Source organism: Pleurodeles waltl, chromosome 3_1, assembly GCF_031143425.1.
Source record: "Pleurodeles waltl isolate 20211129_DDA chromosome 3_1, aPleWal1.hap1.20221129, whole genome shotgun sequence".
Classification (NCBI taxonomy): Eukaryota; Metazoa; Chordata; class Amphibia; order Caudata; family Salamandridae; genus Pleurodeles; species Pleurodeles waltl.
In genome coordinates, this window is record NC_090440.1 from 1,699,631,917 (window position 1) to 1,699,658,116 (window position 26,200).

Here is a 26,200-nt window from a genome sequence, read left to right on the forward strand (position 1 = left end):
AACGCCGCTTCCCGTCCTCTGTAAGAAGGGAGGGGACGGGATTAGCAGCTATACCTTCCATCAGTTCTTTCAATGACAATACCACATCCTTGTTCATTGTACCAGTCATGTTACAATTACCTGATGGCCGTCAAGAGAAGACTATGGCACTACTAGATTGTGGAGTGTGACCGGGCCGCCCCGGGCAACAGCGGGGAACCGGCAGAAACGGAACCGCTACGGCCGCGTTCCCAGTTTCCCCTGGGAACGCGTCCGCAACGAGGCCAGCGTCCTGAGGTTGCCTCGGCAACCTCCGATGACGAGGAGGCTCCGGATTGGCCACCAGGCGGCCAAAAGACGGAAGCTCCGGTCGAGAGGAGGAGAGCCGGGAAGGAAGAGAGGAAGGAGAACGACGGCGGCGACGGCGAACCTAAGAAAGAAGAGAGAGACGGCGACGAGGACATCGGAGGAGGACCCCAGTGGCCTGGAAGCGGCGGAACCCGAACCCAGAGGAACAGCGCCCGACCGGAAGCAGGGGAGACCAGCCCAGACCGACGAGAGGACCTCCACAGAGCCAGCCACGACCCTGGAGGGTCGTGGCTCTACAAGGTACGGTCCTTCTGGACAAACCGAGGGGCACAATAAAAGGGGAGAAACGCTGGGGAAGGGAGGGAGGCAGGGTGAGGGGAGGGAGGAGAGAAGGGCACTTTAGAGAGCACCGGGAGAGCACAAAAGGGTAAAGTACGGAATATACACAAGCCCTGAAGTCCTCACTGACACCTATATCACACATAAACCCCCCCCCCTCCTTAAACCTTTTCCCCAGTAAAACATATAAGTAGAAGACGTGTTATAAGGCGTCCGTTCCACTCACCAGCGGTATGTGTTCCCTTTTTCTTGTATGTCACATCCGGGACCTGATGAGGACGATCCGGTACACCACCTAGAGAAAAGGAAGAAAAGGGACACAGATTAGAAGGAAGATATTCACCACTCCAGAGAAGAAACCGGCGCTAAACGTCGTACTGACTTTTCATCAGTTCTTATTTCAAATTACTAATAAATACTTACCTCAAAAACCCAAATTTACCTCTCCTGAGTGTCTATACTGTGGGGACTGTCTACAGTGGTGTCAGAAGTGAGATCTTGTTTCTAATCCCTCTCCATAAAACAGTCCAGACAGTATACACAATGAGTGAAAGTCCATCGTTAGAGACCGTGATTAAGCAACTAGCGGAAGGGCAAAGACACTTACAACTAGTATGGGAGGCCCAACAGAGAGAGGCCAAAGAAGACCGAGAAACCTTACAATCTGCTCTGAAGAGCCAGGCGACCATACTGGCGAACAACCAGTTAGTCCATGAAAGTGCGATGAAAAAACTAACGGAGACTATCGCCGCTAGTAAGGTACATCCGAATGTACCTAGTTCCGTATTACAGAAGTATCAGGAGGGAGAGGATCCGGAATCCTTTTTCACCAACTTTGAACGGGTAGCCTCCTCCGCCCTATGGCCAGAAGATAAATGGGGACAATATGTGGCCCCCCTGCTCACCGGTCTCTTACAATCAGCATATCAAGCCGCTAACCCAGGTGGTGTCACCCCCTATCAAGACATAAAAACAAGTATACTAGAAAGGGTGGGTCACGACACAGAATATTACAGGATGAGATTTCGTAAAGTCAAATGGGGCACCAACGAAGATCCTAGAACCTTTTATTTTCGTGTGAAGGATCTAGCATTAAAATGGTTAGGCCATACTGGAGATAGTCGGGAGGAAGTCATCAAAACCATTATACTGGAACAATATCTAGATGGTCTACCCCCATCCACAAAACACTGGATAAGACAACACCCAAAAGTGGATACTGAGACGGCCATCGATCTGGCCTGTGCTTTTCATCGATCCACCGATGTCAGAAACTGTCCCACGCGAAGTATCATTAAACCAGTTCTACCGACCCCAAAGACATTTGTAAAAAGTCCACCCGACTATCTAGTACCACGTAGGGTTCCTGAAGGCCCGCCTACCATGGGACCCCAATGTTATAGTTGTGGCGAATGGGGACACATCGCACGTATGTGTCCCCAGAAACAAGAAATGGGAGAACCAATGGAGATAGGGATGACAAGGCGAAGGGTGTTATGTACCGGGAAGGGCGCCCTAAAATTTAAAATGATGATACAAGTGGACGGGAAAAGTGTATATGCCCTGGTTGACTCCGGCTGCAGCCAATCAGTAATTAGGAAAGACTTGATAAATAATGATATAGAAGAGAAACAATGGGTATCTATATGTTGCATACACGGGGACAAGGCCCAGTATCCTATACAGATACTCCAGATCAGGTGGGGACCCTATCAGGACTTCCTCCCAGTGGGGATAATGCCCCGGTTAATCGAGGAATGTATCATTGGGACAGACTACATCCACTTCCAAGAACTATTAGACTACGTCAGAGATACCAAACAAACTAAGGATTGGTGGAGAGAGGCACCTTTTTCAGAGAGTGATATTGAGTGTCCGCTATATCGTAGAAAGTTGTCACGAAGAGAGAAACGACAGGGAAAAGGGGACTATCGGAAGACGAAAGGTGACAACACCTATGGAGAGATAGTGGCAGAAATTCATGAAGTTCCTAGTACTTTTGTCCAACAACAGAGAGAGGACCCCTCCCTTAACAATGCCTGGAGGTCGGCAGTAACAGAGGAGACAGAAGAGGTGGGTCCCTACTTTATAGTGCAAAAAAACTTATTATATCGGGTTACTACCACACGACGGGGAGAACGTAAACGCCAACTTCTGGTACCTACCCACTATCGGGAACATGTTCTTACACTAGCTCATAATCACCCAGGGGGAGGACACTTTGGGAGAGAAAACACCGAGGAATATTTGCTCAGAAGGTTTTATTGGCCTGGAGTGTACGCCCACATACGTAGGTATTGCGCCCAATGTCCCCGTTGTCAGTTAACCGAACCTAGTCGGCCTAGGAAGGCACCTCTCCTACCCCTTCCCATCATCGATATCCCGTTCAAAAGAATAGGGATGGATCTAGTGGGACCTTTGATTCCTTCGTCAAAAGGACACACCTACATCTTAGTCATTGTAGATTATGCTACACGATACCCAGAGGCCATTCCCCTGACTAGTATGACAACCAAGACAGTGGCCCAAGCTATGATTAACGTATTTTCTCGTCTTGGGTTTCCACATGAAATCCTCACGGACCAGGGGACCCCTTTTATGTCCACCTTAATGAAACAAGTGTGTAAAACATTGGGGATAGCTCAGATCAGAACCTCCGTTTACCATCCTCAAACGGACGGATTAGTCGAAAGATATAATCGAACCATTAAAACCCTGCTGAGAAAGACTATCAATGAGACAGGGAAGGATTGGGATCAAAAGTTACCCCTAGTGTTGTACGCCATACGGACACATGAGCAAGCATCCACGGGGCATAGCCCCTTTGAGTTGGTCTTCGGATGCCAACCTCGTTCCCTTTTAGACATGGCGGTAGAATCCTGGGAGGCCGAGGCTGAGGAAGCAGGGACTCCTTTGTTAGAATATGCGAAAAAATTGAGGAACCACCTACACAGCTTATGGACCGACGTACACGCAAACCTGGAACAGGCCCAACAAACACAAAAGTCCTATTATGACAAAGGAAGTAAACTACGGGTTTTCCAACCCGAGGACCAGGTCCTAATAATGAGACCCACCTCCGACCATAAACTCCTGGCCAAATGGCAGGGCCCATATCGAGTAATCAAAGCAGTTTCCCCTGTCACCTACCTTATCGAAATATCCTCCCGTCCAATAAAAACACAAATATATCATGTAAACCTGCTAAAAAAATGGGAGACCCCCGCACAACCTGAACGTTCCATAGAAATGGGTCAGTTTGTGTGTCCCGACAAGACCCTAGATATCGAGTTCTACCCTACCAACCCCGATACTGAAAGTACCCTACCCATAGTAGACGATACTTTACCTGAAGGGCAAAAGCAACAAGCCCTTAAGGTTTTAAAACAATGGCAACCACTCTTTTCAGAGAAACCAGGAAAGACGTTTTTAATTCACCATAATATACGCACAAGCTCCGGGAAGATCACAAGAGAACGCCCGTATCGTATTCCAGAAGCTAGAAAACACATAATCGAAGAAGAAATCAAAACAATGTTATCCCTAGGGGTCATCGAACCGTCCACTAGTCCCTGGTGTTCACCGGTTGTCCTAGTACCGAAGCCTGATGGTAGCGTCAGGTTTTGCATAGATTTCCGCAAACTTAACTCAAACTCCCTATTCGACACCTATCCCATCCCTAGGGTGGACGATGTTCTCGAAAAACTAGGGAAAGCAAAATACATGTCTACTATCGACCTAACTAAAGGGTATTGGCAGATTCCCTTAGCTCCTCCAGATAGAGAAAAAACAGCTTTTTCTACCCAGTCCGGGTTATATCAATTCACGGTACTACCTTTTGGGCTTCATGGAGCCCCTGCAACCTTTCAAAGGTTAATGGATAGGATTCTAAAACCCTATCCTGCATTCTCCGCTGCATATCTAGATGATGTAGTCGTATTTAGTGAAACATGGGAGGACCATTTAATACACCTACAGAGAATATTCCAAGCCCTTCAAACTGCTGGTTTGACGGCCAATCCCAAGAAATGTGTGATAGGTAAAACCGACATCTCCTATTTGGGATATCGGATTAATCAGGGTACACTACAACCTCAAAATGGGAAGGTGGATGCCATTTTACATGCCCCTCTTCCACACACGAAAAAGGAATTACGCTCCTTTTTAGGATTAGTGGGCTATTATCGGCGCTTCATTCCACATTACTCCACCTTAGCAGCACCTCTTACGGACCTACTCACTAAACAATATCCCAATCGACTTTTGCCTTTTTCGGAGACGCAAAACGCGAGTTTTGAACAGTTGAGAGTTTCCTTAACCTCCGATCCCATCCTGCACTGCCCAGATTTTACGAAGCCGTTTCACCTCTACACTGACGCATCGGATGTTGGGCTTGGAGGGGTTCTGACTCAGCCAGATAGCGAGGGGCTTGACCATCCGGTGGTCTACATCAGTAGAAAACTGTTTTCCCGGGAACGTAACTATCCAATTATAGAGAGAGAGTGCTTGGCTATCAAGTGGGCCATTGACTGTTTGCAGTACTATCTCCTAGGGCGGCCGTTTATACTATTCACGGATCACGCTCCTCTTACGTGGCTGGCTGCGCATAAAGATTCTAACTCCAGGATACTGCGATGGTTCCTTGAACTGCAACCGTTCTCCTTTCAGGTTCGGCACGTCCCTGGATCTCACCAGGCCCCCGCTGATTATCTGTCCCGGTTTCCTCTGTCTTCGCCTGTCCTGGAGCAGGACAGTTCTTGGGGAAGGGTGTGTGACCGGGCCGCCCCGGGCAACAGCGGGGAACCGGCAGAAACGGAACCGCTACGGCCGCGTTCCCAGGTTCCCCTGGGAACGCGTCCGCAACGAGGCCAGCGTCCTGAGGTTGCCTCGGCAACCTCCGATGACGAGGAGGCTCCGGATTGGCCACCAGGCGGCCAAAAGACGGAAGCTCCGGTCGAGAGGAGGAGAGCCGGGAAGGAAGAGAGGAAGGAGAACGACGGCGGCGATGGCGAACCTAAGAAAGAAGAGAGAGACGGCGACGAGGACATCGGAGGAGGACCCCAGTGGCCTGGAAGCGGCGGAACCCGAACCCAGAGGAACAGCGCCCGACCGGAAGCAGGGGAGACCAGCCCAGACCGACGAGAGGACCTCCACAGAGCCAGCCACGACCCTGGAGGGTCGTGGCTCTACAAGGTACGGTCCTTCTGGACAAACCGAGGGGCACAATAAAAGGGGAGAAACGCTGGGGAAGGGAGGGAGGCAGGGTGAGGGGAGGGAGGAGAGAAGGGCACTTTAGAGAGCACCGGGAGAGCACAAAAGGGTAAAGTACGGAATATACACAAGCCCTGAAGTCCTCACTGACACCTATATCACACATAAACCCCCCCCCCTCCTTAAACCTTTTCCCCAGTAAAACATATAAGTAGAAGACATGTTATAAGGCGTCCGTTCCACTCACCAGCGGTATGTGTTCCCTTTTTCTTGTATGTCACATCCGGGACCTGATGAGGACGATCCGGTACGCCACCTAGAGAAAAGGAAGAAAAGGGACACAGATTAGAAGGAAGATATTCACCACTCCAGAGAAGAAACCGGCGCTAAACGTCGTACTGACTTTTCATCAGTTCTTATTTCAAATTACTAATAAATACTTACCTCAAAAACCCAAATTTACCTCTCCTGAGTGTCTATACTGTGGGGACTGTCTACATGGAGCTAGTGGTATTTATATGGATAAGAAGTGGGCCACTACTCAACAAGTTCCTATACAACCTAAGGAGATTCCTGAACAAGTACACACGGTGGACGGATCTTGGATATCATCGGGTCCAGTTGATACAACTACCCTGATGCTGAATCTACAGATCGGTAACCATCAGGAACACATCTCCTTTGATCTTATAACTTCCCCCAACCATACCATCATTCTTGGAATCCCGTGGTTCATCAGACATAATCCATATGTGAACTGGGCTACCCGGACGGTTTCCTTGTCTTCACAGTTCTGTCACGAGCACTGTTTTGCTTCAGACAAGTATTGGTCGCCTAAGAGATCAATAATCACGGAGGGTACTACCGGTTCGACCATAAATACAGTCCAAGTTCCTGAACACTATTTGGATTTTCAAGATGTATTCCAAAAACCTTCCAAACCTGTGTTACCTCCACATCGAGATTACGATTGTGCTATTCCCTTGGAACCTGGCACTATCGTTCCTTTTGGCAGGATGTATTCCCTCACGGAAACTGAAAAGGAAGTACTAAAGGAGTATTTGGATGAAAATATTCAAAATGGTCTTATTGTTCCATCGTCTTCTCCGGCCGGGGCTCCTCTCTTTTTCGTACCCAAGAAGACAAAGGATCTTCGTCCTTGCCTGGATTTTCGAGGCCTGAATAAAATAACTATTAAAGATCGTTATCCTTTGCCTCTCATAAGGGACATTTTAGAGGCAGTCAGAGGGGCCCAACGGTTTACCAAACTAGATCTACGGGGAGCCTACCACCTTTTACGCATTAAAGAAGGAGATGAGTGGAAAACGGCCTTTAGGACTCCATTTGGTCACTTTGAATACAGGGTAATGCCTTTCGGTCTTACTAATGCCCCGGCAATCTTTCAGAGATTTATGGACTCAGTATTCTCTGATCTCCTGAATCAGACAGTTGTAATCTACCTTGATGATATTCTTATTTATTCTAGAAATCCCGAACTCCATTCTTCCCATGTGAAACAAGTCCTTCAACGACTCCGGGCACATCAACTATTTTGCAAACCCGAAAAGTGTGAGTTTGACAAGACGGAAGTCAAATATCTGGGATATCATTTAAGTCCCACCGGTGTAGCTATGGATCAAGAAAAGGTACAAGCTATTCTAGATTGGCCTTCTCCATCTTCTATTAAAGAAACACAATGCTTTCTAGGATTAGAGAACTTCTATCGACAATTCATCGCAGACTTTGCAAAACAAACTAGCCATATAACTCACACTTTAAAGAAAGAAAATCTTATTAAAGGGTTTGTCTGGACTAAAGCTGCCGAAACAGCCTTTCAGGATTTAAAGAAGGCATTTACACAAGCTCCCATCTTAAGACATCCAGATACCAACAAACAATTTATTGTCGTCACCGATGCTTCTGAAAAAGCCATTGGTGCCGTCCTACTCCAACAACAAGAGGATGATGGTCTTGAACATCCTGTTTTCTATTTGTCTCATATACTCTCTATTGCAGAACAACATTACTCAGTACTGGAAAGAGAATTGTTGGCTCTGAAAACAGCTTGTATTGAATGGAGACAGTTTCTGATGGGTTCCAAGGAGCCTTTTGAAGTGAGAACAGACCATCGAAACTTACAATGTTTACGAAATTTTGTATGCCAAAATAGTAGTCAAGCTCGTTGGGCCTTCTTCTTCAGCCAGTATGATTTCTACATTACATATATTCCAGGCTCCCAAAACATTCTGGCTGATGCTCTGTCGCGTCGTTATCCAGATTGTACTCCTGCCCCAGCTCAACCTCTACTGGAACCTAATAAGATCATTGGGGTAGCTCAGTCTTTTCTGGAGGAGGTACAACTGGAATACTCCAATCTATCTGATGATGAAGTAGAGAACTTAAGGCCTCTTTTACATAAGAGACAAGGATACTATTATTATCACGATCTGTTATTCATCCCTACTAACAGAGTTAGAGAAAAGGCATTACAAATGTGTCATGATTCACCGGTTGCTGGTCATAGAGGCATCAAGGCCACACAAGAACTGTTATCACGATTTTTCTGGTGGCCTACTTGGAAACAGGATATTGAAACATACGTTCAGGCTTGTCCCACATGCGCTCAAGTCAAGATTCCCCGAACCAGACCTGCAGGATTACTCCAGCCCTTGCCGGTTCCGCCAACTCCATGGCACACCATCTCTACTGATTTTATGTGTTCGTTACCACTTTCAGCAGGAAACCGGGTAATCATGGTCACTGTGGACTCCTTTACTAAGATGGCTCACTTCACTGCCTTGAAAAAGCTACCTACATCCCAAGAATTAAGCCAGATATTCATCGAACATATCTTCCGTCTTCATGGACTTCCTCATACCATTATATCTGATAGAGGACCTCAGTACATTTCCCGGTTTTGGAGGTATTTTTGTAAGACACTAAATATCGATAGAGCTCTGTCATCGGGCTTCCATCCTCAGACCAACGGACAGACCGAGCGTCTGAATCAAGGCTTAGAACAATACCTTCGTTGTTTTTGCAACTCTACTCAAAGCAACTGGAACACTTATCTCCCTATTGCTGAATTCTCTTACAATAATTCAGTCCATAGTGCCTCCAAGACCACTCCTTTTTTCTGTTCTTATGGTTTTCATCCTACCTCTTTTCCTACTTCTTGTCGGTCTCCCACTCCCTTGCCCGCTATTACTCATTTTTCCAAACGTCTTCTACAAATCCATAGACTGATTCGTTCTAATCTCTTACACACCAAGAGATATATGAAGAAAGTAGCAGACAAGAAACGTAGGGCCACTCCGGACTACCATCCACAAGATAAAGTTTGGCTTTCTTCAAAATTTTTACCCTCACGTCTTTCTCAGAACAAGTTCACACCTCGCTACTACGGGCCTTTCCGTATTCTCCAGTTGCTTAATCCTGTCACTGTCCGTCTTCACTTGCCTCACACGTGGAAGATTCATCCAGTCTTCCATGTCTCCCAACTCAAACCTTATGTACCAGATCCGTATTCTCGTAAGTTTTCCTGTCCTCCTCCTGTCTTAGTGGATGATGTTCCTGAATATGAGGTTCAGGAGATTTGTGACTCTCGTCTTTTTCACACCCGTCTGCAGTATCTGATTCATTGGAAGGGTTATCCTCTCAGTAAATGTTCTTGGGAAGATGCATCTTCTGTTCACGCTCCTCTTCTGACTCAGCGCTTTCACCGTTTATTTCCTTTCAAACCAGGGCCTTCGGGAGGGGGGCCTACTGTCGCGCCGCACCGCGCGGCGCGAGCCGAGCGTTCGGCACAAGCCACGCGTTCGGCTCGGGCCGCGCTTCGCGTCTTTAAGACGCGGCGCGCCCCGAGCCTTTCCTGCACCCTACGAGGCCCCAAGGCTTACTTGGGGCCTCGCTCTGCTCTCTCCCTCCGTTTTGTTGGGGTCTCCTGACCCCTCTTAACTGTTTGGGCTCCTTTTCTTCTTTCTTCTGTCTTCTTTCTTTTTGGGTCTGTTTCTTGCTCTTTCCTTTATGTCTTTTCCCCTTCCCAGGTTACCCTTGTCTTCCCAGCATTCCTCCTTCCCTATTCTCTATGGTTTCTGCTCCAGTCTATTCTATCTACTTTTCCCTATCTAAGATGGTGTCCTTTTTCTTCGTGTGGGTCACTTCCTGTTTTATGGTATTTAAGGGTGGTGTTTTCTTCTCCTCTTTGCGCTGCAACACTCTCTGTTCAGTTAGTGTCCTCGCTCCTGATTTCCTAGCCTTTGGTTCTGGATTTCGCCATTTCTGTGTTATTACGTCAGTTCTTTTTGATTCCTGTTCCTCTGTTCTTGTTTCAGGAATCCTCTGCAAATCTTCTTGGAGGTTTTTTCCTCTTCTTCTGAAGGGTTTTTTTCCCTCTGGCGCTACTTTCTCACGGTCACGGTCTGTCCTTGGCGTTCCTTTGCCTACAGCACCGTGGCTACCAGAAAGAGTCGCCCCTTTTTGGGCCAAAGTCGAACTCTCAAGATCCACGCCTCAAGATCTGCAAACTCCAGGCGCAAGCAGCACGCGAGTCGTGACAGTTTTGATGTTCCACCATATGCAGTGGAGGGTTGGGTCCTGGGTCGTGACAGACTCCCTCGTTTGCTATATGGCGGTGCCCTCCTGAGCACATTGCCCACTCCTATGCGACTGGTGCTGACAATCTGGAAGGAGGCCACAATGTCCACGGGATGGTCTGAATGGTTGACTCGGGAGACCCCATTTTGGAGAAGGATTAGACTTCCTCAGGTGTCTGCACTATGCGGTTTTGGCAGGTGGGACTCCATTGGCATTACTTTGCAGGGTGACGTTATTATGGATGGGGCTGCAGGAAGCATACCAAAGGCATTGCTCACAAGGGTTTCGTTATCTCCAGCACCTCCATGCTCTAACACCCTACTTGCCCATAGATGCTGAAATCCCTGTCTACTCACCTCTAGAGGCAAACCTTTTACCCACTAACATTAAAACACACAAATGATCGGTATTTTACTGTGCACTATTGCGCCAACAACCGGATCCCATGGCAGCAGTGCAGGAGGCATGGGCCAGCTTGACGATGAGGACTGGAGGGAAGCAATGGTGGCAGCCCAGTTCTAGCTAATCCAGTTCAAAATACTGCACCGCACATACCTCGGGTGAAAGTGACTTTTCAAGATAGGACTGATAGATTCAGGGAACTGCCTGCATGGCATGGAGGCTGACGGGGACCTACTACATACCTTCTAGGGCTGTCCAGTGTTGGCCCACTTTTGGTAGAGAGTGCTAGGGACTTTGGGAACTGTCCTGGGGGATTCCAAGGGAACTGAAACTGGTCTTTACTAGACATTGCTGATGATGGGGAGGGTAACAGATGTCAAAGGGCACTGTCTAGTTGGGAGTGCTTGTGGAAAAGTGTGACATAGCGAGAAAATAGAAGAATGTAGAAGGTTCGTCCTGGGATGGGTGGACCAAAGTCATGGGCTTTTGTAAAGGCCTGGAACACCCTTTTTATATAGCTAGAGGTGTCCCCATAAATATTTCGTGATTTGGAAAGGTTGGGCGGAACAATTGAGGAGTTTTATCAAACCTTGTCTGTCAGGCCCTGTACTAAAGACAACGAGATACGCTCCTTTGGAACAGAGACATTCTGAGACCCTGCGTGGGGTTGGTACTTACCACACGACCCACTGGCTTTCATGTCATGGGACTGTCGGGCTGTTATGTCTTATATTTAGGATGCCTCAGTATAGTGCCTGAAGCAACCTTGTGCAGCAACGTTGGTGTATGGGGCCCCTAATCATTCTGTACTTTCTCTATCTGCTGCCGGACCTGTTCTTGTTTTGGCTAAAACTTTATTAATATGATTAAAAAAAAAAAAGTTATAAGTCTAGAAATTTACATTTTTCTGTACTTTAACTTTTGTTTGTAGCTAGAGAATAAATAAAGTTATATTAATTTAGAGGTGGTGTTTAAATTATAAAGTTAAGGTATAACCATAACTTAAGAATTTCAAATTTCTAATGTTTGTGTATATTAAGTTTGGTTTGAATAGAAAGATAAATAAAGTGTTCCTAACTATAACAAAGGTTTAACATTTTTTTTCATTATATTGAATAAATACACATATATGTCTGAAAATTCACTCTCACTTCCCATAAATTGATTAATTAACATGTTTGTAGGGGTCCCTTCTTCAACACAGCACCATATACATGTGTAAAGAACTGCTAATAAACTCGCAAATCAAGTGAATAACAACATTATTCAATTGAGGGCCTGATAATCTATCCTAATACCAATTAACCCACTTGCTCCCGAATGCCCTTCTTAAGAAGTCTCTGGCTGCAGAAAGGCTGTCCCTGATGATTGGGGTTCTTCTGTTTCTGTCATTGTTCCTGCTCAGGGCAGAATTTGGAAATTCCCCTCTCCCCTTTACCTCCCAAGGACTTGGGCACCAGTACTTCTCTTTCAGCGGTGAAAGAGTGTTTTAAACTCCTTGTTTTCTAATCGGGCTCCAAGTAAATTGGTTTTCTAAGCAATGTCTGACTCTCCTGGCTCTCTTCCATGCTCTCCTCGTTTTCAACCTTTTTGCTTCTCTCTTTTGCACTCCCACCTCTCATTCGACCCTTATTGTCTTTCCTTTCTAGGTCTAGTCACTCCTTTGACCATGGCGTCATAATTATCTCCCCTGCCTCACGTGCTTAGACCAGGCTTCCATATATAATTATCTGCTCTGACTCCCTCCAATCACTTGTGCATTTCATTGCTTGACACGCTTATTAATTACTAATTTGTAAGTAATAGTATGAATCTGCAAATTTCTTTTGTTATTGTGTATAGGTACTCCATTATCTTGACTGTAGTAACTTGCACCTGAATAGTTCATTGTTTTACTGTCACTGTGCCTCGTCGGCGCTATAGTAAAACGTAAAAATTAATCAAAATAAAATACATATAGAGGCACTGCTTTCAGCCTTGCGGTGTGGTGCGAGCCTTCAGCAGAAAATAACGATGACATTGCAGAAGGATTTTGGCAACATTTTTCAGCAGAATAGTGGAAGATGCCAGGACTAGTAGTTCAGCCTAGGACATCGGCCCCTGGTGGTACGTGCCACGTGGCAGAATCACTGGCACAGCCCGAAGTACAAAAGCAGGTATATTGATCTGGGGCAGCTGCCAGCGGCCTCCGCGGCAAGAACGAGAAACCAGCGGTTGCTTCCTCAGTTACGGCCACCAGAGGGCTCCAAATCGCCCTTTCCACCAAATGATGCACACAGGCAGTGCTTTAAATGGAAATACAGAAGTACTGGTACTCTCTATTCAGAGTACCTATTTGTGACTTAGAAGTGCCGGTACTCTCCCATTAAATGTATTACTGCAGTGCTGAGAAGTTCAAGTACTCTCCCTTTCAAATTGGGGAAGTGCAGGTACTCTGTGCCGGACAGCACCTGCCCATTTAAAGCACTGCACAGAGGACATCGCTACTCTTTAAGGCGGCATTGATAACTCAGGAAATGAAATTCAGCCTACATGCACGGCATAGCACGAGGGAGAGCTCCTAGGTTTTTCCCAGCAGGGGACGAAGCTATCAATGGTGCAGTGGAACCGGCGCCCAGGGATTAGCGGCACCCACGTCACCCCAATTCGTGATTGTTTTTCACTACCATCTGTACGCAATTTCCACGCTTGCATTAGGGCCCTTGGCGCTCTTGCCACGCCACTCTTAGCAGCAGCTACCACAATTGTGGTGGGAGGCGAAATTACAACATTTCAACCCCGTTTTACATTATTCCAGGAATTTGTAACTTTCCACAAAATATTACACGACCCGAGCTAGAGGTAACAAATACTCCTACTGGACTATTTTGGAAAAAGTTGAAGCTTTGCCCAAATACTCTAGGCCTGGAGTTAGATTTGTACATTAGAAGTTCCAGCCTCCACAAAGCCTCTGCTGGTCTGAGGGTATAAATGAAGTCAAGAAACTCAGCGAAAAGCCAATAGCTCCCTATATTTTGAGTTGAGTCTTCCCCTAGACTGGAGAAGAGTGGGTAAAAAATTAAAATGTAAATTAGCACTTGTATAGCGCACTACTCACCCGTTAGGGTCTCAAGGCGCTGTACTCATACCGCTATGGAACCCCTCCTGGCTTTTCCCTGTGAGGCGCCCACTCCTGAGCACCCCCAGGGTGAAGCCAGGCATCCAAGCGCTGTTGGGGCCGTTGTGGAGATTAAGCAAGCTATTGCCCAGAGTTGCAGAGTGGGACCCATGAATTAGATTAGGCACAGAGGCAAGAATTATCTGGTCAAGGGGAATTGAGTCCAAGACCTGCCGAAGCGGGACTTGAACCCTGGTCTTGAGCCAGATCTCTGCTTCAGGGTCTGCCGCTCTAACCATTGAGCCACACTTCTCCGTTGAAGAGTGTGGCAGTCTTGAGAACACGTGGTAGCTTCATTTCACTATTCATCCAGGATCTCGACAGGTGGCCGCTTGGGTGCCTGGACTTAGGATACAATCCTTTAAATTGAAATACAGGAAAATAAATGTATTCCGGCAGTGCTTTCAAATGAAAGAAATGCAGGCCCGTAGTATCGGACAGTACCAGCCCACTTTAAGCACTGATTGGCAGCACATGCAAAGCATCAAGTCAGAACCAGGAGTTAACGTTCCAGTGCAGAAAACAGGAGCAACGACAATGCTCCCTCGCAGAACACGAGTGTGACAGCAGCAAAACACTTGTGTAAGTTGGACAAATCCCCAGAAATAAGCAAACAACCAAATAAATGGTATGCAAAAGCAAATGTTAAAACCATTCCAGGCAGTTATGGCAAATAGCGAGTAGTCCCCAGTTGGCAGTGGTACAGCATTAAAGGCTGACTCATGCCTCGTGCTAGAATTACACAAGTAGGTCAAAGGCCAAAACCAACGGGTGAGGCCGAGCTCAAGGCCTAAGTGTTTTAAATGCTCCTCAACAGACATGTCCCCTCAGATGCAGGATGACTCACTTGTGTCAGAAAGCTTCCAGATCCACCCCTTTCTGCTTTAATCTTTTGCTGGCACGTTTTCAGCTTCCGTAGATGTCCTAATACTAACCAGTTGCCAAGAATACGTTGTACACAGGAGAGTGTCGGGGAGTGGTTTGCATTTTGCACATGTTACAACAGAAGTGTAAGAAAGATACCGAGCAGCTCAGGAAGCAAAAGAACGGAGATGGCGTCCACGCTTTGGTACGTTCTCCCAACCATTGGTGCTCTTCAGGTCCTTCTTGCTGTATCGCTCACGGCGTCTGTCAATGGTGGGACGCTGTTGGTGGTGCCACACGATGGAAGTCACTGGCTCAGCATGCGCCTTGTGGTGGAAGAGCTGGGGAGAAGAGGCCACCAGGTGGTGGTGGTTGTGCCAGAGATCAGCCTTGTCTTTGGTGGCTCCGAAGGGTACACTCTGAAGACCTATCAAGTACCCTTCACCAAGGAGCACTTTGATGGCACCCTCGAAACAGTAGCACTTGACGCGTTTCTTGAGCACCCTCCACTGCAACAAATATTGTCACTCAGGAGATTGATGGCCAACGTTACTGGCATCATGGTCACTGCCTGCGAGCACCTCCTGCACGACCAAGAGCTCATGGCATATTTGCATGCTATGGATTTTGATGCTATATTAATGGACCCCTTCTATCCATGTGGCACAATTGTTGCTGACCACCTGTCTCTTCCCACTGTGTACTTCCTTCGTACTATCCTTGGCGGGATGGACGAGACAGCATCCCAAAGTCCTAGTCCTTTCTCCTATGTTCCAAAGGCAATGTCGGCAAACCCAGATCGCATGACGTTCTTTCAACGAATTAAAAACCTGATGGTGGCCCTCTCCGACTACTGGCTTTGTTATACTCTGTATTCTCCATTTGAACGTCTGGCTTCCACATTCCTTCAGAGGGAGGTGACTTACAAAGAACTGTTCAGCAGAGCATCAATCTGGCTTGTGCGGTATGACTTTGTCTTTGAGTTCCCACGTCCTGTCATGCCCAACATGGTCTTCATAGGTGGTATCAACTGTGCCACGGGAAAGCCTCTGCCTCAGGTAAGCTTCTCGGGTTCACCATCAATTCACTGCCTTACTCACAGCTGTGAAGTACAACAGGCGACCTTGGCATCTCATTGGGCATATCTATAGTCAAACATAATGTATGCCTCCACAAGCTAGGACTTTTTAACCGAATAGCAGATTCACAAAACTTCCAGACTCAGTCATGCATAACTTATTAATGCCCTAACTTGTGCACAGAAGAACACAGTAGCCACATACATTTATGGCATAGGCCTGTTTCTACTGGCCCTGTTTCTGAAGAATCTCTGCTTTGCATAATTTCACCAGTATGTGGTTCAGAAAATCGTCATTTTAAAATATATATATTTTTTTTATTTCCCCTTTGGAGAAAATATAGTCCATGAAATGTCTTTCTTGCCTGCAAATGGTCTGTGAAAATGGAGAATATTAATTTCTTACAGTATTTCCCCCAACATGATTCAGGTATAAGTAAGGTTTGCAAATTGATATTTGAGAATACTCCTTAATTTGGCGCTGTGTAAGTGTTTTATTTCATTGTTGTATTGCATTTCCTTAGATGTTTTTCGGACACCCACCTGCAAATAGCAACATCTACAGAATTAGATAGCACATAGGTATACAAAAGTGACACATGCTTTGCCTCCGTTCAGCACATTTGGATGACACCTCCACACATACAACCTAGATGTTTCAGACTTTGTGAATTGCGACTAAGTCAAGTGAGTTACAACTTTTTTCCATGCAGAAGTTCCACTTATTGATGAATACATCTTTGCGAATTGGGCTCTACAATAGCAGACTGAAGTATAGATCTGATAAAGTTGTGATCGATTAAGAGATAGATATGGTAATCAGTACCAGTAGCCCTTGAACTAGGGATGTGGCAGGTGCTGCACAACTCCTATGAAACCTGAGAGAGTTTAGATAAAGAATGAACAATGACTGGGCCCTTCGGATGTTTTTTCTTGCAGCATATGTTGTATTTTTAAAGATATGCCCCACCCCTTTAATGTGGTGATATTATTGGCCAGCACCCCGCTATAAAAATTGTTCCGGCATCACTGAAGGTAAATGTCTAGAGTCTCCATGATCAAAAAGTGCCCATTGACTGAGGCTCCACCTCTGTTCTCTTCTAGGTTTTGGTATGAAGCCACGTGTCTGTGGCATTACGGTTGTCTGGTCTTGATGTATCCATTGCAAGAACCAAGGTGGATCAGTATGTGGAGGGTTCCCCAAAGCAAGCGACTGTGGTGGAAGGCAGCCTTCCTATACCTGTTCACTTGAGGTACGAAGGATAGGCCATCTTGAGGACCATTCTCCTTCAGTATACCCTCCCAAACCTAAAAGAACTTGACAAACCTCACAGCCCAAATTCTGAAAAAGCACCCAAAATCAGTGTATACACGAGGCACTAGAAATTGCCCTCTCATCTACATTAGACCGCGTGAAATTCATTACCGATGCAAACCCTCAAGTAGAGTACAAAAAAAATCCGAAAAAAAACCACGACAAACTATCACGTGGCAGAAGCATGCATGACGAACTCGGGCACCGAAGCAAGAAAAATAAAGAAATGCAATGTCCACGGTGATTCTCCGACTCTTCGTCTAGTTACTCCTACGTGAAGTCTGTAAAAAAAGAACAAAAAGGTTATTAAAAACAGCGACTATAACGGGGATCGAATCCAGATGCTTTCCTTTGGCATGTCCTCGGAGTGCTTTTAAAAACCTATTGCAAACCCGGGGTTGTAGCCCTGCTTTATGTTACGTGAACCAAGTGGACTACAGCATCTGAAAACAACGAACTGTAAAAAGAAACTCGAAAGATGTTATCGTGGTTACATGGGGCATCATGGAACCGTAGTATGTGGAGACATGTTAGGTCAGCCTTCACCTTTCTCAAACAGAGCTCTCAAGATTCCAAGCCCATGCTTAAACCGTTTATCCACTCCAGGGCTTTACTTTTCATCCTGGGACTCGTGGTCCTGCAGATCTCATTGTAAAACTAAGACTTCAAGTACCAGAATGCAAAGGATAACTCTAGACTATATTCCATACTTACGAGCAAACCTAGGAAACTTCACAGCTTTACAAACTCAGTGCTGCTTCCTACAAGGACTTTTAACGAGGTGGGCTGGGCCTGTGAGAGTCACCGGCGGGACACAACAATAAGTAACTAACAACCACCAAGGTATACTGTGACTGCTTACCACGACATTGTGTTCAGCTGAAGCTGGTCGGAGGCGGGAGGACTCGGGTTTCTCCGCTGGCTTGTGTTCTCGTACATTCATGCCCTTCAGTGGCGTAAACAAACTGGAGGCTGTGGGGGCCTTTGTTACGCCCACCTTTCCCCTCCTCACACAGGATTGCAAAACGTAAATAAGTAAGACCCAAAGGGCGGGCGTTTGGCTAAAGCAAGAAAGGCCTCAGTCTGACGACGAGCTGCGTGCAGTGCAGGTTACAGTCCCTTGCGTGAGTGACTGCTCTGCCTGCAGAGGCGCGGATCTCTGGGAGCAGAAACTCGCTGGAGCGCTGGGAATACTGAAACCTCGGCTTCTGCCGCGAGAGCCCCTCTGTCAAGCTGCAGCTCAAACATAAAACCGGCAGCAGACGGTGAAGACCAGGAACTTGGTGTAGGCTGCAGTGTCTGTATCTGCGTCAGCCTCACCTCCAAAACATTCTGCCCAGTTACCTAGCACCTCTGGTCTCTTTCCCGGGACTTTAAAAAAACCGGTCTAATTCAACCATGGCCCCGGTCCTTCGTCTCTACCTGGCTGTGCCTGGGCTCCTTTTCTTGGCCTTCTTCCGCCTGACCGAGGGCGGGAAGCTGCTGGTGGTGCCCCAAGATGGCAGCCACTGGCTCAGCATGCGGCCTTTGGTGGAGGAGCTGCAGCGTCGAGGGCACGAGATCGTCCTGGTGGTGCCGGAGAGCAATATCATGATAGAGACATCACACACCTACACCGTGAAGACTTACCATGTGCCTTACACCAAGGAATTTTTGGAGTCAAAAGTCAGGTCAATGGGCCACGCAGTTTTTAGTGAGAAATCTATTCTGGAGAAGGTAGTTGCTCTCTATCAGCGGATATCCAACATGACTGAGATGATACTCTCCACTTGTCGCCACTTTCTGGATAACAAGGAATTGATCCAGAGCCTGAAGGAGAGCCAGTTTGACGCTTTGCTGATCGATCCAGTCTTTCCTTGTGGGCAAATAGTAGCAGAATACCTGTCCATTCCATCAGTCTTTTTCATGAGAGCGATACCGTGCAGCTTTAACCACGAAGCGGCTCAGTGCCCTAGCCCAGCATCGTATGTCCCCAGGCTTTTCACAACTTACACTGACCGCATGGTCTTTTTTCAGAGGGCGAAGAACATGCTGATGAGTTTCTTTGACGGCTTGCTTTGTCGTGCCATCTACGCACCATACGGCGCCCTTGCCTCACAGTTCCTGCAGAGAGAGGTTACCGCACTGGAACTCTTCAGTGGAGCTTCACTGCTTCTGCTGCGCTATGACTTTCTCTTTGAATTTCCACGTCCAGTGATGCCCAACATGGTCTTTATTGGAGGAATCAACTGTGCTAAACAAATGCCTTTGTCTCAGGTGGGTAACATATAAGGCTAATTATAAAACTGTAGGTATTTGTATTAGTGGGTGGGGGAGACACCAGAATCGCATTTTTTGTCCTGGATAGCCTCTGGATCCTGGATTCACATTGAATAAAAATTATGAATAGCTAAGTGCTGTTACTTGTGAAAAATATACCTAAATGACCCTAGTAGAAGATATCCCATCGCTGTTCTCCCCAAACCTGTTAAACCTATGGGAAAATACAAAGCCTTCAAACTCCAAGAGCATGTCATTCACAAGTCCCTCCTTAGACAACATAATTTGGGTGTCTGCTCCTTCTTTTGCAAGGAAACTTAAGATGCTATCCAAGTGAACAATTCTGTCTGCATCCTAGACTCAGAGCAGGATGAACCCTACTCCATTCTGACCACTAAGCATCATTCAAGACTACTGACACAACTCCTTGATCAATGTCTGGACACTTTGCATGGGATCTGAGGGAATCGTAACTTATAGGATCCATTCCTTCCTATTAAACAGGTGCCATTCTGTCATCATCCACAGCACCCATCGATAATACATTGTCACTTTATGAAAAACCTGAAGTTACAATTCTCTGTCAAGGTAAGGAGCACCCCAAGATTCTAACCAATGACTCTTTTAAAGCTCAGGTGTTCTGAAAGGAAAAATTGACAAGGAAGATAAAAATGTCTTTAAAGTATTTTTTATTGTGATACACAAAGCACAAAACAAATCTCTATCAATTTCAAAATCTTCCAGGAAAGAGCAAAACTTTTCTGGATGTGCAGCTTTGAGGCCTGGAGTCTCCCATGCACTTAGTGAGGCATGAGATAAAAAGCTGCAACCTGCTGGCCTCAGTAACAATGAAAGGATTTGGTTTCAGGAACTGTGGCATTCTATTCCGCACCCCAACCTCAATATTGTGCATTCTTTCTACCCTGGGGAAACCTTCCACTTATGGGTGTTCCAACCTTCTGAAAAACAAAGTTGATGTGCTACCTGAAAGCTTTTGATTGCCCGCAAATTGATGTGTTTCTTCAAAAGCTTTAGGGGGACACCCATACACTTTCAGAAGAAGAAACATTTTGGGATTAAAACTGAGCCGCAGGTCAGCCAAACTACATCCTGCTATCATGTTGACATGGGAAGAAACCTGCCTCTTGCAGTGTTGAGGACCTTTCAGGTAAAGGTTGTGTTAGGGTTGGCTCAGTAATGGGGATGCCCTCAAACGAGCATGCAAAGCTGTATCCAAATGTACATCCTTTGCCTATCACTGTAGGAAGTATGTAACCCACAAAACGCAGTAGAGAAACATTGCTAGGGCAGGCCAAAGATTCCTGTGGGTCAAACGTCAATTGGGCCTCAGGATGAAAATTACAGCAGTGAATCAGAGCACTGAGGCTATTTTGGGCACCCTTACTCCATCAATTCATTGGGTTCTTGGTGCTTTTATGTTCTTGGGAAGCTAACTGGGCTATGCGATTTGTGGGCTAGAGCCTCTGATTTAAGTAATGTGTTGTGTAGAGTAACGCTCTTCCCTACATTGGCTTTGAACTGTGTTGCAGTTTCTTCATGTAGAGAGCTGCATGCAGAAGGGGCATCTGTTGAATTTCATGACTCTTGATGTAACTCATCAGTTTTACAAGTGCTGTCCGTCCTTAGGAGCCCCTACATGCATCCATAATTGTAACAGATCTTGTGCCTTTCTAAATGACTTATATAGACATGTCTATGTCTTCTTAGATCTCACCTGAGGCAGCCCATTTGTTTGTGAGGCATTTTATTAGCTTAGATTGTTCTTCATGCCTACCAATTGCTTACAATTAGTTGGCTTTATGATCTCTCTGGTTGCTTGCTTCTCATTCATTAGCATGTGTGGGCTTTACTTCCTCTTCCTGTGTCCCACCCTCCCCTGGAGCATGGCCCAAGTACTTGTTTCCTTCTACTGCTTGGGTTTTGGGAACTACTTTTTTCTTTTTGTTGGATCACCTCATGAGAGTGTATGTGTTTTCCATTTGCCTCTCTGACATGTTATCTACCAGTGGTTTGTGTTTCTTTCTCTTATACCGCTCCTCTTGCCCCTTACACTCTTTAGTGTACTCTTCAAAACATCCCCTCTTCGCCGACACCCCTCCAATGCTCCACGTTGTTCTGTTATAAACACAGTATCAGAGTTGAGACATCCCACGTATACACAGAACCAGATCAGAAGGACCGGCATTCTATTACACCGTTCCTAAAGCGTGGAACAGCCTTCCAGTCCACATCAGAGCCTCCTCTTCTCTTCTTGAATCCTGCAAGAAGCTGAAGACCTGCTTTTTCAATTACCCAACCTACCATAAGGGAGGGCTATGCACCAGAGCTTGAGTAGAGCCGGTGGGGGGGACCAGCACTTAGTTTTACTGATCAGAGATTGCCAGAGAGAAACTCACAAAAGCGAAATAAGAAGGAAGGGAAAGACAGAACACTGTCACCGATGAATAAAGCAGAAACCCGCGAGAGTGAGATAAAGGGGCAGAGAGTGTCTGGAAGTGGAATAAAGAGGCATGAGGTGGACTCGGGACTGCGCACCCTTGGTATCTGGCGCACACACATTTAATAGCGCCTGCGATCTTTACTTATTCCCGCATCATTGTTATCCTCGCCCCAGATCCATCTCTGACATGTTTTCTAATTCTCATTTACAACAGAATCAACAGCGACACATGTTGTCTGATTCTCAGTTACTCAATTGACACATTGTGTTCTCGCCCATATTCAGCACACACACATTGAGTGATCCTGGCCCCTATTCAGTGCTAATACGTTTAGGATTGTCTCCCTAAAATCAGCGCTGACACCGTTCTAAATCTTCGTTACAGTGCAATCCGCTCTGGCACACTGTATATTATACCAAATTGAGCACTGACATATCGTGTGATAATCGTTTCAGAATCAGTCCTGAGACCTGGTCCGATTCCCAGTAGCTCAAGGAACAGCACTGGCTCGTTTTGTGGTCGTTGCACATATTCAGCACTGACACACAAAAATTGAGTACTACTCGATCTAGAATCGGTGCGGGCGCCATATCTGATTTCCGGTTATACCAGAAACAACGACAGATTCTGTGAATGAATCTCAGTCTCAAATCGGTGCATACACCTAGCCAGAATAAAAGAGTTAAACATCAAGCACCGACAAAGGCAATAGGTTTAGCCTACGAGGGCTGTTGTATTTTTCAATGTTTTTACAGATGCCTGGGAACATGGCTGAAAGTTTTAAAAAAACAACAACAAAAAAAACAACGCTAGGTCCCGCAGCAGCTGGTGCGTGATAGCACCTAAAGCTGTTTATTTCCTAATGTTTTTGTACACGCCTCCTAGAACTTTTGAACTTGGAGAGAGGAGCTTATTGTTCCACGTTATCTGGTGTTTGCTGTAAAGCTGTCAGCTCATTCTGTACCGGTGCATGCTTGAACTTTCATCTGGGCAACTAATGATACATTTCTAAACATTTTCTAGGAAACCGGTTTTCTAAAACGTCCCTAGAATCTCTCTTCACTTTAGAGTGCCGTGTATGTTCAAGCTCCTCCCCCAGAACGCGGGCGTGCGTAATCCCATTTCAGGTTGCACAACAGGGAACAGTGAATGGAGAACTGCAAAAGTCCTTTCCAAGTCATTGTTTACCCGAGGTGAACACGTGTTCGAAGTCCAGACTAGAAGTTTGTTTGACTCGGCTCCGCCCTTAAGAGACGGGATCTCTATCTTTTCACAGCAGAACCTCTCGGCCTCAGATGGCTTGTGGGGCCCCTTCCTGGGCTGCGGCCGCGCTGCTGCTCTTTGCTTTGCCCAGCCTCAGCGAGGGCGGGAAGCTGCTGGTGGTGCCCCAAGATGGCAGCCACTGGCTCAGCATGCTGCCTGTGGTGGAGGAGCTGCAGCGTCGAGGGCACGAGATCACTCTGCTCGTACCGGAGGTCAACCTCATGATCGGGACTTCTGACGTCTACACTGTGAAGACCTACCCAGTGCCCTTCACGAAGGAAGAGTTTAAGTCCCAAATCACTTCGATGAGTAATGCAGTCTTTACTGATCTGTCTTTTGTGGAAACCATTGTCAATGTGTATGTGCGGGCATACAACATCACCCAGATGATGCTCTCATCTTGTCGGCACCTACTGAATGACCAGGAGCTAATCCAGTACCTGCGAGAGGGTGATTTTAATGCCCTGTTCATTGATCCCATGTTTCCATGTGGGCAAATAGTGGCTGAATATCTCTCCACCCCGTCCGTCTTCTTCCTGAGAGGAATCCCATGTGGCTTTGATGATGCGGCCACTCAGTGCCCAAGTCCTACATCCTATGTCCCCCGGATGCTCTCAGGCTTCACAGACCACATGGTGTTTTCTGAGCGAGTGAAGAACATGTTGGTCAGCTTCTGGGGGTTGGGACTTTGCCATTATATTTACTCGCCATATGGTCACCTGGCCTCACAGTTCCTCCAGAGGGAAATATCTGCTCAGGAGCTCTTTGGTGGTGCATCGCTCTGGCTGATGAGGTATGACTTTGCTTTTGAGTTCTCGCGACCAGTGATGCCCAATATGGTCTTCATAGGAGGAATCAACTGCGCTGGAAAGAAACCTTTGTCTCAGGTGAGTGCTCATTGTCTTCTTTCCACACAGTGACCTTTAGGGGTGTGTGTTTTTCTACTACATGTCACACCCTGGAGTGGCAGCTGTATTATCAGTTTTTGCGAGCAGGAAATAAAAGTTGTACAGAGAAGTTCAGGAGAAAAGTTCTCAAAACTTTTCTGTTTTCTTAATTTTTGCTGACTCACTTTATGCCCTACTCTTCAGTAGCACCAAGAGATCTCTGGGCGATTGTGCAATTTAACAAATACAAAAAGAGTGTAAGGACAAATAATTGTGGGGGGAACGGAAGGGAAGTATGGAGTAGACTTGTGTGAGGGAAGAAATCACAGATGGGACGAGAGAGGGAAGAGAGGAGAATGAGATAAAACAAGCATTGGTAAATGCTTTAGGTTTCGCCTTTATGATCAATAATTTTTTTGTGGTTGTAATTTGTAGTTTCGAACATGTTGCACATTGAGTGCTGCATATCAGTGACTCAATTTTTAAAACAAGCAGTATTCCCTGGATTTTTTTCCCCAGGGGACTGGCTAAGAACTACCAATCTGATCTTCAGAGAGACCTCTCAGGAATCCCTGGGATCCAAGAGTAACGATTTGTTAATAAGGTGCCAGGATTATACACTAGGTTGTTCACAGAGGCCAGTAGGCTTTCGGTTGTCAATGCCCTGGGTGAGTCATGATGCTTCTCTGATGTGCTGATGCTGACCTGCGGCAGGGCCTCAACAAAGAGCATCTTTCAGCCCGAGAGGACCTCTAATCACTCGGTGTGGGTGGATTGCTGTACACAGAGAAAGCCCACTCCTGATCTCGTAGCACTCCTACCCCAGAAAGGAACTACAGTGGCTAACCCCCTGAGGTTAGCGGACCCAAGGCTGGGAAAAAAAGGGCAGTCACATGAGCAAGTAGTGTGGAACTGTGCATTGTCTATGACAGCACACTGGCCCCTCTGCCCTCCGTGAAACCTTGATGAGCAATGGCCGCTTTATCCCACACTGAGATCCTGCTGCACAGTCAGCAGCCGGTCTTGTAGGGTCTAAGTCACTAAGCTCCACCCTCTAGAGCCGCCAGAGCAGGGAAGATATAACTAAAATTCAAGTTATAAATAAATCTAACAATATATATATATTAATAAAGAATAAATAAAAATAATGATCAATCGTGTGTGTGTGTGTATATATATATATATATATATATAAAATTATAAATAACAAATATTATATTTTTACTCTTGTAAGCTTTACTTTGTCTACCCATCACCATATGTCATGTCTCCATCAATCTATCCTCCATTCCCACTCTGACTCATCCCAAATCCATTCTACTACTTTCATCTCCTAAATAACCCTGCCTAAGCTCTTCCCTCCTCGTCCACATCTAACTCACCCAAACCTCAGTTTACTACCATGATTCTCCCAAACAACCCTACTAAATTCTCCCTCATTTATCACACCTTTAACTCATCCAAACCCCCTCCTGCTACTATGATCTCCCTAACTCTTTCCTCAGACTCTTCCCTCCTTCATCCCCCCTTTACACATCCCTAGCCTAAATCCTATTAGTATAAACTCCCAATTAACACTTCTGGATTCTTCCCACCTCCACCTCTCCATTACTCCAGTCAATCCAACAAACAAACTCACATATCCGCGGCTCAAATTAAGTCATAATAATACTAAAACTGTACTCCTATTTCCCTATACTAATCCACCACTAATTCCTTTTGGGTTCCAGAGTAGCGTGCTACTCGCCGAAAAGCGATTGGATGCCTCGTCCGGGGTAGTAGGCGCTATATAAATACTATTACAATTACATGTCGATAATTGGAGCAAAAAATCAAAGGAGCCTCCTTTGAATAACAGTGAACAAATTGCATTGAAAGCGGACCTCCTGGCCATCTGTACCCACTATTTGCATTGAAAGCATACCTTCAGACCACAGTGTGTGAATCACGAGATAAGGATTGACAACTAACAGAGCAACACCAGGGTTTGTTTATAGTGCGGCAATTCATCTTGATTTGCGGGAGAAAAACTCAAGAAAAACCCAACTGTTTTTTGCAAGAAAATTACCCCATAAGAGA

The 26,200-nt window shown here is 46.2% G+C and overlaps 1 protein-coding gene across 4 annotated transcripts in view; it reads left to right on the forward strand.

The window, feature by feature from the left end:
• The window catches only part of LOC138285519 (UDP-glucuronosyltransferase 1A1-like), a 322,413-nt gene that overhangs the window by 133,592 nt on the left and 162,621 nt on the right, over positions 1–26,200 (forward strand). Inside the window, exon 1 of one of the 4 annotated variants that reach the window (XM_069225536.1) lies at positions 15,021–15,915. The exons of 1 other annotated variant lie outside the window; for it this stretch is intronic. In XM_069225536.1, coding sequence (XP_069081637.1) covers positions 15,046–15,915 — 870 coding nt within the window. In that variant the 5' untranslated portion in view covers positions 15,021–15,045. Of the gene's footprint in view, positions 1–15,020; positions 15,916–18,064; positions 19,507–23,067; positions 24,122–26,200 lie in introns of those variants that run through there. 2 more of the 4 variants (XM_069225533.1, XM_069225534.1) reach the window with 2 other exon arrangements.